Source organism: Blennius ocellaris, assembly GCF_963422515.1.
Source record: "Blennius ocellaris genome assembly, chromosome: 1".
Taxonomy (NCBI): domain Eukaryota; kingdom Metazoa; phylum Chordata; class Actinopteri; order Blenniiformes; family Blenniidae; genus Blennius; species Blennius ocellaris.
The window spans coordinates 30,231,869-30,246,817 of NC_137650.1; the positions used below are offsets into that span (position 1 = coordinate 30,231,869).

At 45.3% G+C, this 14,949-nt stretch overlaps 1 protein-coding gene across 1 annotated transcript; it reads right to left on the bottom strand.

The window, feature by feature from the left end:
• Positions 1 to 1,492: 1,492 nt before the first annotated feature.
• Positions 1,493 to 12,969, bottom strand: mapk6 (mitogen-activated protein kinase 6). Its single transcript, XM_080501406.1, has 8 exons — positions 12,843 to 12,969; positions 10,320 to 11,200; positions 9,868 to 10,185; positions 5,354 to 5,498; positions 4,774 to 4,938; positions 4,483 to 4,678; positions 4,131 to 4,248; positions 1,493 to 4,004 (listed from the first exon to the last, which is right to left on the bottom strand). Exons 2-8 carry the CDS (start codon positions 10,554 to 10,556, stop codon positions 2,913 to 2,915), a joined length of 2,271 nt encoding a protein of 756 aa, XP_080357532.1. The 5' UTR covers positions 10,557 to 11,200; positions 12,843 to 12,969; the 3' UTR covers positions 1,493 to 2,912.
• Between the last annotated feature and the right edge of the window lie 1,980 nt (positions 12,970 to 14,949).

Genomic DNA, 14,949 nt, shown 5'->3' on the forward strand with positions numbered 1-14,949 from the left:
GCTCACATTGAAATAGGATTAATTTGACAACTTTTCACACGTCTACTAAGTAATAAGAACATCCAGCAACATATGCTTTAATGGATTTTGTACTTTTCAGCCGTACATTCTAAAATAAGTGAGATTTTGATTAGTTTAAAACTGATTTTTATCAAACAGCACATATAGTCTACATTGTTTTGACCACTTTTTAAAAAATTCAACAAAATAGAGGGGGAAAAAAATCTAATGTATAAACATCCTTCCATGAAACTTATTTGATGTTTTTACAGATATAAAGTCAAAAACTGATTCCACCTTAACTTACTACACTTTAACACCCAAAACTACTTTATTTTTAATATTACTTTTGAGAAAGCATGATACAATCAAACTAGAAATTTAAATCAAACCCCGAACTTTTACCATTATTGTATTTAGTGCTTTCATATAGAAGAAATCTTAAAATAAAAATAAAAAGCCACCACCCAATACATTTACAAGGGCAATCATGCATTATTATTTATGTGGTGCCAAATTCATAGAATATTGTCCATAAAAGCGTCACAGGTTTCACCATTTATCCATTTGATTGCTTCACCTTAATCTATAAGTTTTATTATACAGTCACACAGTCCAGCATACCAGTTTTATAGAAACGACAAATTATCAGGTTATTGACACAAACGTGATGCTGCAACTGACTTTTATACAACAGTCAATTTTTGGAAAAGATGGCTGAAAAAATAGCAGACGGGTTGCTCAGAGCCGTTTAAAATACGTGCATAGTGACCGTCACTACTTGTCACCGTCTAATTTTGCTTAAATTAATCTTTTTTTCGCATAAACAGTGTATTATTGGCTCGAGTAAAGAACTCGCAACTGACTTCCGGTTTGTATTTGGCCCCGGGTCGTAATGAGCAATAAAGGCGCTCTCTGATTGGTTCGTAATTCTGTGACTCACCCTGGTGCGTTCAAATGCTGAGGCAGAGCGTAGGAATTTGGAAGGATTTTCTTCCAATCAATTTTCCACATCCGTACACTTCCCCGAGTGACTTTTGACACTTTCTATGCCATCAGACTTCATTTTATCACCTTTTCTACCGACTCGAGAATTAATCCTCGCCTCTCACGCAAGAAGTTGCAGTACAACGAGGAAATTTCTCGTCGTCGTTTGGCTTCGCCTGCACAGAATTCCTTACCAAAGGCAGTCGGAAAGCCTGGGCACCGACTCTCCCAACATCCAAATCCATCTCTCCCTCAGCCGGAGCCACATTTAGCCGGTGATTCAAAAGGTTGCGTCCCCGAGTGTTGCAGTGTAATTCAGTCTTCCCCTGGTTGGGCATTAAAGGTGGAATGTAAATAAGTCAGCACCAAGATCAGCACTTGTTTCCCACCAACAAGGCCCTTGCAGCTCCGCTGTCATAATTTCAAGTAGTTAAAAAAACGAACAAACCAGCAGGTTCGTCCAAATGTGTTGCGGTCCCAGAAGTAAAAACGAAGCAGGCCAAACTCTTTGCCAGTAATTTTTATTTTTGAGATATTTTGTAGAACAGGGGAACCAATGATTACAAAAAAAAGTCCATAATTGTTCTACATGCTACACCTTAACCTAATTCGTCATGCTTGCCTGGAAAAAGTACATAGAAATTTAACAAAAGATGTACAATTAAAACTGACGTACATTATACTCACCATTGACTTTACTTTGAATGTACCTTTCTCTTGCCTCCATGCACGCGTTTTTTCTTTTAACATTACACAGATTAAAAAAAAAAAAAAAAAAAAAATTAAGACTTTTAGGCGCTTCTTTAAACCATAAAGGAGTTGTTTCCGCTAAAGACAGAATGCACCTATAAATAAAAAATAAAAATAAAATAAAAAAACAAAAAACAAACAAAAATGATATCCATTAGAACAAAATTGATGGAAAATGGAAAGCCTCAACTTGTTGTAAAACAGAACACATGAATTTTCATCCTACCTTTGAACAAAAAGAACACTTGCACGCCCGTATAGTGCCGAAATGAAAATGGAAGTCTGCCCAACTCCTCGATCTTCAATAATCACATTGAAATAACACGTTTTTTTGATAAAATAAATATCGCACATCTGCTAGAAATAAATAATGATTACTGAAAAACCTCACCGTGTTTAAATGCTAAAGTGAGACCGACTCCGTCTACGCGACCACTTCATTTCATGGCATGAGGATGGTCATGTGTGTAAAGCACTAGTGCGGCTTCGAGTGTCTCTCGCGGCTGTTACCTTGAGGTAGATAACACATTTACATTAACGCCTACGATAATGGTTGCTGCTGGCATCATGTGTCAGATTTACAGTATGAATGGGTTATCAAGGAAGCTTTCTTCAGGGGGGGGAAAAAAAACATTAGAAAGTAAAAAAAAAAAAAAAAGAAACCCCATACAACCCCCCTTGTATTTTTTTTTTTTTCATTTTCCTTGTATCCCATTTCAGAAAAGGCTGCTGAAAGCTCTTTGAAAGCTCCCAGCATTGTTAGTGTCTACCATCCTCCTCTTTGTCACATTAAAAAAAACAGCCAAACCTCCACTTTTTAATCCTTCTCTTGCCGTTCCTTGCTCTCGCCGCTACTTCACCCCCTGCTCTCCTTTCATCTACAGTACGTAAGTATGCCAGTGACATGCCAGTTTAGCAAATGAGGGCGTAGACATTAACCCATGAAGGCCTGGTGATCAAGGCTCAGAGTGATGACCAAAACTCTTTAAATAGAATAACTCACCCTTCTCAACTCTTAAAAAATAAAATAAAAAGTACTATAATAATAAAAAAAAAAAAGGTATGAAATGATTCAAGTACAATAATATACCGTATTATTAAAAGAAAAACGTAAAAAAACAAAATTAAAAAAAGAGCCTAGAATTTGCACTGTGAGGGAGGATGACGATATTGGCTTAATTAAGATGCTTGAAGATGCTGCTGTACGTTTTGTGGGCGATTTGTGGGGAGCATTTGACAGCGCAGGGGGCGAGGGTCGCCTGGATGGATTTTAGAGGCAAGTCATCGGCGCCGTCGAAGCCGGGCAGGGCCAGAGAGTCCAGCTGCATGTTGAGCACGATCTCGGTGCTGCTCTCCAGGAAGCTCTCGTCCAGCTCGCGCACCACGGACAGCTCTGTCTCCGGGCCGGCCGCCGGCTCCGCGGCGCACTCCTCCTTCCGGCTAAACAGGCGGTCCAGGTAGCTGGTGTAAGTGCTCTCCTTCTGGAAGTGGTCCTCCTTGCGAATGTCCCAGCAGGCCTCGTCGATCAGACAGCCGCCCTCCCCGCCGCTCTCCCCGCAGCCGAAGCTCTCCCAGGGGTGGGCGGGCCACACGCAGTCCCCGACCACCGCCAGGCCGCCGCCGCCCAGCTGCGCCAGGTTCACCAGGCACTTCTCCTCCTTCTCCTGGCTGATGGACTTGGACATGGAGCTGGACCGCGGCGCCTCCAGCTGGGAGACGGAGGAGTTGAGCTCGTTCAGGAGACCCACCTCGCTGAGGAGGCTCGCCTCCGGGCAGGGCTCCGGCTGCAGGCTCAGTTTGATGGTGCTGGCGATGAAGGAGTCAAAGTCGAAGCCCTGGTTCTGCTGGCTCGGAGGCTTCTCCGTCTGGTGCTTCTCCTGAACTTTGTCCTTCTCCACCGGGCTCTGGGTCTTCTCCGCCTCCTTGAGTGCAATCTGAGCCTTCACCAGACCGTTCTTCTCGCACTTGCTCTTGGCCTTGCGGTCCGCCTTCTCCTTGCTCTGCTGCTCCTTCCAGTTGGAGAGGTCGATGATGAGCTTGGGTTCGTAATAGTGGTTGACTTCGCTGTCCCTCCAGATGAGGTTGTCCAGGTAGGAGGAGGACACGGCCTTGTAGTTACAGGTGTGGCTACACTGTTGGTCACAGTACTTGTTCTCGTGGTGGTCGTCCTCCCAGGATCGCTCTGATGGGAACAGACCGGAGTAGTCGAAGGACGGCTCGTCCATCAACTTCTCCCGATCCCCATCGGCGTATTTGCGAGGGTCCACCTGAGAAACAATGGTTGGAAAAAAAAAAACCAATGTCTCTGAGTTGAGGTTTTCTGCGAGCAGCAAAAAATGAAAAGGAAGGACTTTTAAACCACATTTTGAACAAAGTTATTTGTTGAAACTCACCTGGACCTCCTCCTCATCCGTCACATCAGACAATGCCCTCGGGTCCACCTGAACCTCATCTGGATCATGTGTGCTGTGCAAGTGCCAGTCAGCTTCTGACAGCTGACTCTCATGATACCTAAGAGAAAATAAACAAACACTTTAGAATGCACACGTGACGACATAAAACCTTACATTACAGGCTTTTTTTTTGTCTACGGAAACGTAAAAATATGTACTTTTTTTTTTGTTTTTAAATCAGTCACATTAAAATTAATTAGCTCACAACCACCACACCAAAAAGGGCGTGAACGGGGAATTGTTCTCAGCTACGTCAAGAGACGAATCAAAAGCAATAAGTGAGGGAAAGCACCTGTCCCAGGTGTGGCTGTGGCTCTGGTCCATGAGCAGGATATCATCGACTTCATCCTCAATGTGGAAGGGGTGCAGAGAGATTGGCTCGTCCAGGGGGAAGGAGTAGTCGGCCATATAGGGGTGGGCCAGGGCCTCTTCTGCAGTCAGACGATCCATGGGGTTAAAGGTCAGGATCTTCTCAAGGAAGTCCAGGGCTGCAAGGGGGGGGGGGGACAACAAAAGATGTTCAATGCGGGGGTCCGGGAGCCACGACTCTGCCTTTTAGTTTTGCGTCGAGTGAAGCGCTCACCTTGCGCACTGACGTCAGGCAGCAGCTTGGCCAAAGGCGTGTGAGGCTTGGTCATGTCGTTGCGGATGAAGACGGGGATGACGCTGTGGAGCTCCTGTCGGTCTTCTTCTCGCAGGACAGGGATGGACTCCAGGATCAGCTGCATCTGCTCCAGTTCGTGGGCTCCTAAAAAAAAACAGGGAGAGGAAGAAAAAACTAAAAATAAATAAACAGTGAGTACATTCTTAGTCGTGCAGGTGTTGGAAAGTTGCTTAACACGGCGGATCATGGGAACAGAGATGTTTGTGTGCGCGTTGGAACCGCCTTGAGCTGAGCACAAGGCAAACAGTCGGTCTCTTGTGGCTCCAGCTGGACTTCAGAGAGGTGCAGTGAGGACAATAAAAGCAAGAGTGGCTCTGGCTGGTACCATGTCTGGTCTGAACAGACAGGCAGGCAGGGGAAAAAAAAAACTAAACTAAAATATACCCCCATATAAGACCAGAGTTCCACATTTAATTCAAGTCACTGGAGCCACTTTAAAGACTGCCTGCCGGCATGATTACACAGTGAGTCAGACGTGTGAAAGTGAGTCAACATTTACCTGCAAACAGGGTTTTCCCTGTGAGCATTTCGGCGAAGATGCACCCAGCAGCCCACATGTCGATGGCTTTGGTGTAGTTGTTTGGAGAGAGCAGCAGGCGAGGGGATCTGTACCACTTTGTGACCAGACCTTCAGAGAGATGGCCCTGTGATAATAGGAGACCACAGACGCGTTAGAATCTAAGGGCGCAACAACGTGTGACTCAACCTCATTGTTCATTCGCGGACCGTCCCTGCTCACGGTGAAGGTGATCGTGAGCCCGCCGACGCTGAACGCCAGAGATGCGACTATAGTGTAACTTCATGTACCTACACGCACGGCGCCACACTTATCTCCTTCATAGACGTGCCCGGTGCCGCTCACGTACGCAGCATAGCATCGAGACAAAAGACAGATGAAAAGCGGGAGATCAGACACGTGCGGGCTCTGTCAGCAGTCTGAGAGAGCGAGATAATCCACCCCCCCCCCCCTCCCTAACTCTGACTGCCACATCAGTGACACCAAGCTGCACTTCGCTTTCCAACAGCACTGGACCGGTCACAAGGGATCGGAGGACACTGAACACAAAGGAAACCGACCTCCGTGTGTGAACACAAACAGTGGGACGGTGGGGGAGGGGAGGAGGTAAAACAACACCCGTGCTGCCATTTCTCTCCCCGACAGGTCAGATTTAGTCTGTGGCGGGCCCCAAAATGGCCAGCACGCCACCGAGCGAGGCTCCTCTTTCTTTCTCTCCCAATTTAGCTGCAAGCACTTGATGTCATGTCATTCTTCAAGTGTATCGCCGCTCCGCGAGCCCATTAATGCCAGCGCAGACGCTGGCTGCAACGCCTTCCCGATTATCTGCTAATCGGCCTGAGAGAAGCTCGCAAGAGGTGAAGGGGACTGAGAAAGCACTGGTGTACAGACAGAGCTCTCCCCATGTAAGCGCCGTGCAGCCGCCAGCCTGGGAGACGGCCAGCGAAGCAGACCTATGCGGCGGGTTTGTTTCGGGAGAAATAGCGGCCAGCTCTGCAGAGCATTTTGACAGACGAGTAAATCGGGTTGGCTCCGAGGACTGTCGGGTCGTTACGCAAGGACAATTCTGTGCGCGCGACGGACTCTGAACTAAAAAGGAGCAGATTAAAGTTTGTCTACCAGCCAAAGGGCATAAAGTGCACTGGGTAAACAGTCCAGGTCGACTCGCCTACCCATTCCTAACTAGGCCAACTTGCAACAAAGACGAGCATATCGGCTTTGTATATCTTAATTCCTCTGGCAGCATTTGATGAACTATCTGACACAGATGTCATGACATTTCATGACACGGAACAGGGTTTTATTTTGTTTTTTAATGACGCCAGTCTGCAGTTTGTTAACCTGAGGCAGCTCCGATCACATGACGTCAGGAAAGGTGGTTGCTTGTAGATTTAGACATCCAATCACTGCCTGCCGACGCTTAACAGAAGGATGCTGGCGACTGAAGGAGAAAACCACACGAATCCATCAGACTGATTAGATTTTGGACTTGAACAGTCAACACGCCTCAATTTTTAAAAAATTCAAAAATTGAACTTTTAATAGAAGGATGAGCAGAGCTTCAAGTGCAGCCGGCACCATTTTTTTTATCTGGTGGATCGTGACAGTACTGGATACTTCTTGTAGCTGGGAGAATAAACTCTTTCCAGATGCCCTAGAATTACTTCAACGTCTCGGAAACTCATCACGCCGTAAGGGTCCCGCCCAGTGATCTTGTGATGTCTGGAGCCAGACAGACATGCTGCTGGCTTAAACAAATGGGTCAAATATTTGTGTATATGCATGTTATACACACGGTATGGAGCCGTATATTGTGTTGGGAGGCCTGTGTGGCAGAAAGGACCTCTGTGAACTCATTTTTGTATAACATTCCTAAAAGCTTCACAGTCATTATCTCGACAGCATCTCAAATTACTGAATTTCACAGAGCAGCAGCAGCAGGCAGGCACACAGCCCCTACATTCAAGTAGACACCCGTTGAACTCGCCTGACCTCCTGGAACTCCATCTTGCGCAGAGAGAAATACTTTCACAGTCTCAAAAAAAACGTGCGCTTTTCCACTTCTCGGTCTTCAGAAATAAAAAGACATCGCTGGGGTTAACATTTTAATGACTGGATGTGATAGCTAGAAGGAAAACCACTTGTTACACTATTTGTTACTCTAACAAGCAGTTTTAATTTTCCAATTATTTGAGCTGAAGCTGTAGAATTAAATCAATGCAGTCTGTCATATCCGCTGCCTTCTTCTTTTTTCCTTCTCTCCTCCCGTTGAAGGGCGGGCCACAACTGGAAATGAGCTCTGGATTTAGTGCGGCTTCAAATAAAGCCGAGAGCAAGGCTCCCACAACAAGACAAAGAGCTGGCAGCGAAAAGGAAGGGAATCAGGGCTCGCGACGCCGGATGAGCGCACGTGAATTCCTGTCATTCTTGAGTGTGGGCCACCACAAGGGCCGACCTGGAAGCTCACGCGGGCAGAAATGCGGGTAGTCGTTCCGCAAACACGGCCACGCAGGAATAAAAAAAAGCCTCCAGGGAACTATGAGGTGATTCCATTTATTAAAAGCAGCATTACAAAGAGGTAATTGGCTCAAAGGGACAAACTATTTCACGTCTTGTGTCACGAGACCGCATACAACACAGGCAAAACTTAAGTTCACTTGAAAAGAGCACCTCTTAATTTAGAAACTGTTATTCAAATAGCTTGCACTCAGTCACCCAGCTGCTCACCCTTCCTGATAGAGGGTAGTTGTGAAAGCAGATTTGCCCCCAGTGATTCTCCCATAATGCCTGGCGCAACATTGAAACCACGTGTTGCTTTAACGCCTCCACACTCCATTGAGCACCATTGTGGGGGTGATGGGTTCGTTTCTACACAGGCCTCATTTGGTCCGAGACACTACACACACACACCCACACACACACACATGCAGCAGATGACAATAAGTAGATATCAATTCTCCCTCCCCCAACAAAAGGAACACGCCAATCGACGAGGTTTTATCGCTGGCAAAAACTCTGCAGTAATACAGCCCAATCTGACACCAGCAGCTTTCCATTACCCACAGCCTGCATGTTTCCTCCATGAGGGGGAAAAAAAAAAAAGAAAGAAGAAAAAAAAAAAACTGCTTAGACTGAGGGAAAACATCAGCTTGGAAAACCCACTTATATAAAGGGAGGTGTGTAAAGTGCACGTTCACTTCTCGTCAACTGTGAGCCCTCACCTTCCTCTTCCTGTTGCAGAGTGACTTATTGTCTGTGAAGATATGACTCACATGAGAAAACCAGACGTCAGCCCGAAAAGTGACCAGACGACTCAAAGTATTGTAACTGCCTATTTTGAGAGCACCAAACAATAAAGGACTGGGCGTACGTATGTGTGTGTGTGTGTGTGTGTGTGTGTGTGTGTGTGTGTGTGTCTCGGAGCGATGTGGCAGGATGCTGACCGTGTGAGGAATATGAATGAAGCCACACTGACGAGTGGCATCACCTCACGTGAGTCCACTTCAGGCCGTCGGATGACTAATCTCCCGACACGTGCGAGCATCCGACTGCTCCCCTGCTTTAAGATCCAGTGGCTCCGCAGAGGAGAGCGGACAGGCGTCCCAACGCAGATCTCCTCGCTGCACACCGCCATATGGCAGGAATTCCCTCATCCCTTTATAAAGGCGACGGCGACAGACAACGGCACCGAGAGCTTTCCACCTGGCGACAATTAAGACGGGAGCGATGCGTGCTCTTCTCCTGCAACCAGCCTACTTTATTGCTGCCATTATACTCCCTCAAACAAATTACGACTTTTATAGAGCGCCTTAAAATGTCTGTTGACACATCAGTGTCTACCTTTTGATGCCTGGGTTGACCAAAGTTTGCTTTCTATGAGACACATAATGGAGTCAACAGTCCTCTTGCGAGAACCTTTTTCTTGGTTTGGCCCGATGCACGTAGAGAAGAAAAACGAGCGCGCTGAAGTAAATAAATTCTATATATTTTAACGCAGCATATCTGTGACCGATCTGTTGCAGCCTGAAGTCATCCACACCGCCACTCCAAACATCTGTTTCGCGCATTTCTGAAAGTATTTGCATGTTCTTTTCCCCTAAAGAGGTTTCAACTTCATATTCATTTTGTCACATTACAATAAACCGACTCATTTGTATACTTTCACATGGGGCTAAGCTAGTTCTCACTTTCCATTTGTGTACATAGACATAATGGGAGCAAAAAAAAAGAAACAGGTTCCTGGTGTTCTGTTTTCCAATCTCCTGAGATGGGAAACAGATGCGTTACGTAAAGGAACCACATATTGCAGTGTTTACTTCCTGTTTGTGAAGACCGGCTTCACCCTGGGGAGTGACGCATTACAGGGCCGTAAACATCTCGTGCGAACACCAGGACATTCAACTCGAGTCTTATCAAAAATCCGACTACCCCTGAGTGATTAAATCTGCCACAAACACGCCGACGATGGGAGAAAGCCAGCCGGATCTCGGTCCTACCTTGTGGGAGTAGTGGGGGTCCATGATGCGTGCCAGCCCAAAGTCGCCAATCTTGAGTACCAGGTCCTCGGTGTTGACGAAGAGGTTGGCAGGCTTGAGGTCCCGGTGCAGCACGTTGGCAGAGTGGATGTACTTGAGGCCCCTGAGGAGCTGGTACATGAAGAGGCGAGCGTGGCCTTCCGACAGAAGGCCCCTTTCCAGCAGCTGACACAAGTCTGTCTCCATGTATTCTTGCACAATGTAGACCGAGTTGACCTCCGTCAGGGACACCACGTCCTCCGTCAACATGCGGCCGTTTGGACCCAACGTCTCGAACACCTGGAGACACACCCGGGAGGAAAACGCCGGCTTCAGAGAGCTGCTCCGAGTGCAGTGTGGCGGTCACAAAGCTTTTCTTTCTTTCCTTCTTTAAATCCAGGCACTGCAATACGCATGACCCATGCTTGACTCACCTTAACAATGTTGTCATGGTCAAGGCGTCGGATGATCTTGATTTCCCGCAGGGCGTGCTTCACACTCTGTGGGTCGGTCAAGATAATCTTCTTCACGGCTACACGCTTGTCACAGTCGGTGTCAACTGCCGAGAACACCAAGCCGTTCCCCCCATAGCCCAGAGGCTTCAAGTCCATGTAACGAGACCCCAGGTCGAAGCCGTGGATGTTCATCAGGGACTCAAATTTTTCTGCCATGATGATTGGTTTATTTTATTTTTTTGCCGCCTTCACACCAAGCTTCTGCTGGGTCTAAGGTTTGTTCTAGACCCGACTTTAACACCAACAGAAGAGTCTGACTATTCCTCCGATGTTTCAGAGGCTGAACTAACCCCTGTATAGACGACCACCAAGTCCCCCTGTATAGCCGTCACTGTCAAATGCGGGGCACAAATGTGTCATCTAACTCCCTCTCCATTTTGAAAAAGGACAAAAAAAAAAACTGCACAAATTTATAAATTTGTGTATGTGGATCTCAGATCAGAGTAAACTTGTGTCGTTCGACTGCAATGGAATGAAGTGGGGGCCAATTGATAAGCACTGAGTTTGGGTTAAACTATAAAAGCACGTAGTTGCATCCTCACAGTGCAGATACATTCAGTGTATGACTGGTCCTGAGCAGCTTCATATGAAATGTGCCTAAACACACTATATTTAATTGTTTTAATCCTGATTCAAATTTTTTTTTTTTTTTTTTTTTGTGTATCAATTCACCTGATCTACAAAACTGAAATGAGTCTGGCCTTCAAGTCTTTAAAGTAAGCTTTCACCCTCAATGATCAGGTGGCTCAAGCTCGCCACAGTCGCAATCAAAACTATCCTCCATTTTATTTGGATGTAACCTGAAAGACAAGAGAAAAATAAACAGAACATCAAAATAACGTGAAAACTGGACGTTAAAGAGGCCATAATATACACTTTTGCAACAATTTCACAAAGGCGTCAGAGGTCCAACAACACTGTATTCAATGTGTATTTCCCAAAATCTAAAAGTCCCTCTACTGAGACCCAGATGTCCAAGACTACAGCCTTTCCAGTGTTATAGATTAAGTGGTTTCCCTGTTAACTGGTGACCCCTTAAGGTCCCTTCTTGTCAATAACAGCTGTAATAAACCAGCCAGAAACCCATAGCTGTCCTGAAAAGTGGTGTTTAACAGCATTCACAATTCAATTTCCAAGTGTAACACTCTTTGACAGTCTTATTTCAATACATGCTGGTAATGGCAGCAACCATGGACACCAAAAGGCAGTCTGTCACCATTTAACCAGGGAAACCAGTTAACCTGAAACACTGGTGCCATGTGCTGTTTAAAGTGGATTTATCACCATGACTAGTGTAAATGTTGTCGTTCAACCAAACCAGTTTGAACCAGAATTTGACCCAGAAGGAGAGACTCCCGAAGATGGCGAGTTAAATATATTGTTCGTCTGAATATTTTAGTTTGTGTTTTTACAGTTACTAAGCCAACGCTAGCTCCTACGAGCTAAATTTAACCGCTGTATCAGTAAAACAAAGCTCCACCAACAGAGGGAGTGGCTATTTCCCTGTGTGACACCACTAAGGGAACAAACTCTGTATCCCTGTAAAAGCACAAGCTAAAAAGTAGAGCAAGCAAGTGCAGGAGATGACAAGACTTTCTTTCACTTGTGGGTCGTAATACGCCAGCCATCGGGACATAATGCTGTCGGAAAACCCATTATAAAGTGAATTTTGCATATTAGGGGATCCTTTAAGGGGAAAGTTACAATGACTTGTTATTGGGGCTCCTGTAAAATGTGAGCAACAGAACAGTCAAGTGTTTCGGGTTAGTCATTCCACTAAAGGTTATTTGAGAGTAAATGAGAGAGAGAGATCCTAGCCCTGATTAGAGCTGATTTATGTGTGTGTGGGGGGTTTCCACCTAGAACAACAACCGGTCTTCATCACCGGCTTGAGTTTAAACGAGGAGTCATTGAACTAGTCCCTCCCTCCTCCTCCTCCGCCCGCTCCAGGCTCGCTGGTCCGGTTTCCAGGTATCGGGGAAATTACGTTAACCTAACAGAGACCTGGCCAACAATAACATCCAAACACACGTTTACACAATAATAATAAAAAAAAAACCGTCTTCATTCATTTCAATCTGAACCCGAGTGTTTGTCTGGCCTTCTCGAGTCTGTGGCTCAGGACCGGAAAAAAAAAAAAAAAACAGAATGGAAGCATGACGGCGGGCAGCTCCTCACAGACCAACCCGCTCTTCATTTATCACAAAACCACGAAACACCAAAACATCCACATCAACCAAATAGGGGGGATACAGACGCGATCGGTTCAATCCCGGGTTCGCGAGTATCTACGACCCGGTGTTGAGGAGAAATCCGCCGATAGCGCGAACAAAGGAGCCGTTGTTGGCGGAGCCTTTCTGACTACGTGGTACAGCGGCACAAAGCCGACGACGGAGAAACCGCTGCGGAACGACACACATCGACGCAGGACGGATTACTTACTGTTCTCATTCGTGTCATCGGATCAGTAAAATGTAAAAAAAAAATGAAAAAAACCCAATCAAGCCCAGGTGAGGTTTGAGTACGCTCCGCTCCCGGAGCTCTGCGGATCTGTTGCAATCGCCATTTGGGCTGCCAGAGAGACCGAAGGCGGGTGTGACGTTACAAGGACGCCTTCAAGGGCTGCCGGAAAACAGAGTCATTCATGAATGGCTGTGTTATTTACGGCCATGCTTATAGCTCTGTGTATTATTATTATTATTATTGTTATTATTATTATTATTATTATTATTATTGTTATTATTATTATTATGGAGGGCTCATTCTTACAAAGAAAACCTTATCTTAAAGTTTTTAAATGAACTGCAATTTCCATTTTCTCAGCTCAAAATTGTACTGATCTGTGAATAAGCTGCAAAAGCAGATTTTGGAAAATTGCACACATTTTTCTCCCAGGTCTAATTTCTCACGTTTTGTGAAAGGACATTGAGTCAAATGTCATCCTTTTTTTTTTTTTTACTTCTTGTACTGATTTAAATGAAAGTACTTAATGTTTTCCTTATATGCTATCTCTTTTTGTTGTTGTTCTGCCCTGCTCAAGATCAAACAGGGCGGTTTGTGGCCTTTCTCGTAAATTGAGTTTGACACCCATGTGCAAGACTGTCACATTTTCCTCTTTTTCTCCCTCTTTGACTGTGTCATGTCAAATAGCTTCCTGGAGCTAATGTCTTACGATGCTTCTTACACCAATCCAGTGAGGTGTGTCCAGCTTTGTGGTTGTTGTGCAACACTTTGTGGTCTTTTTATGTTACTTTGCAATTGTGTTTGCTCATTTTGTGGACATGCATGACTTCTGTATATCTTAAGTTACAAAACGTTGTCAAGGAATGTATAGATAAAGGAATAAAGGAATATATCAGCATCAATAGATAATAGTAGACTGATATGGATAACACAATTAGATAAAAAAAAAAAAAAAGAAAGAATCTTAGCATAGCGGTCTGGAGTTGAACGCTTTCTCAGTGTAGAGGTCGACGCTCCGAGCTGCCATTGAACGCAGCAGGAGTCATTCAAAACATTAGTTTGAACGGGGGAGATCACGCGACAGCGGCACGTTCAAAATACAAAGTACACAACTTTACAGAGTTCACAACTTTACAAGAAAAGATTTCCCCATAGTAAAGCAGGTCACCACCTGTATGTCTTTCGCCATATCGCAATTAAAAAGTGAGGTTAAAAAAAAGAAAAGAAAAGAAATAAATCCCAGTATAAAAAAAAGCCGTAACTGATAGGCAATATATAATTTATAAGACAATAAGTAAGAGTTAGTTACACTCAGTACCAAGTGTCATTTAGCTTTTAAAAGTGAAAGCCCCTTCCAAGTACTGACTGAAATAAAGAGCTATTTTTGACAATTTACGTCCAAAGTTTCAGATCACGTTGATCTTCATGCGCACTATTTTTGTAAATGTCATATTCCCCGGTCTCCTGCCTGCCACCAGGTGACGAGGGTGTACCTATCGTGTTTTATTAGCCATCAGAAGAAAACGCAGATTGCCATAAAATGCACATTGCGGGGACTCGGTTTACCTTAATTTTAGACTGGGGTGTCTACATTTATTGACCGTTTCAGGAGCAGTTTGTTCTCATCGTCTCTCACTGCTTGTCCCTCACTTGCAGATAAGCTGTTGTTTCAGGATTGGTGCATTAGGCTATTTGTTTATTTCCCTTCTTTGATGGGGGAATTAAGGTTGTTTGTCGGATTATGGCACGTCGCATGGAATTAGTCGTGCCAGTGAGTTAAAAAAAAACAACACACAAAAAACCCCAATCCCTCTGAACAGGTCACTCACTGCGGCTTGCAGGTTTAGAAAGTCCATCTGGCACGGAGCTGCATGCGCAGGGTGTTTTCTCTGTTTACGATCCGCCCTCCTCACATCACATCTCCACGCAGCGTCCACATCCAAAATAAACTGTGTGTGCAGGTCCCTCCTTCTGACTGACTGCGGCTGTGGTCCTCTCCCCTTCCCTCTTGGATGCTGTGAATGGATGGATGGATGGATGCAGCAGCATCAGAGCCGCAGCAGCCTACATCAGCATCCGCAGGCAG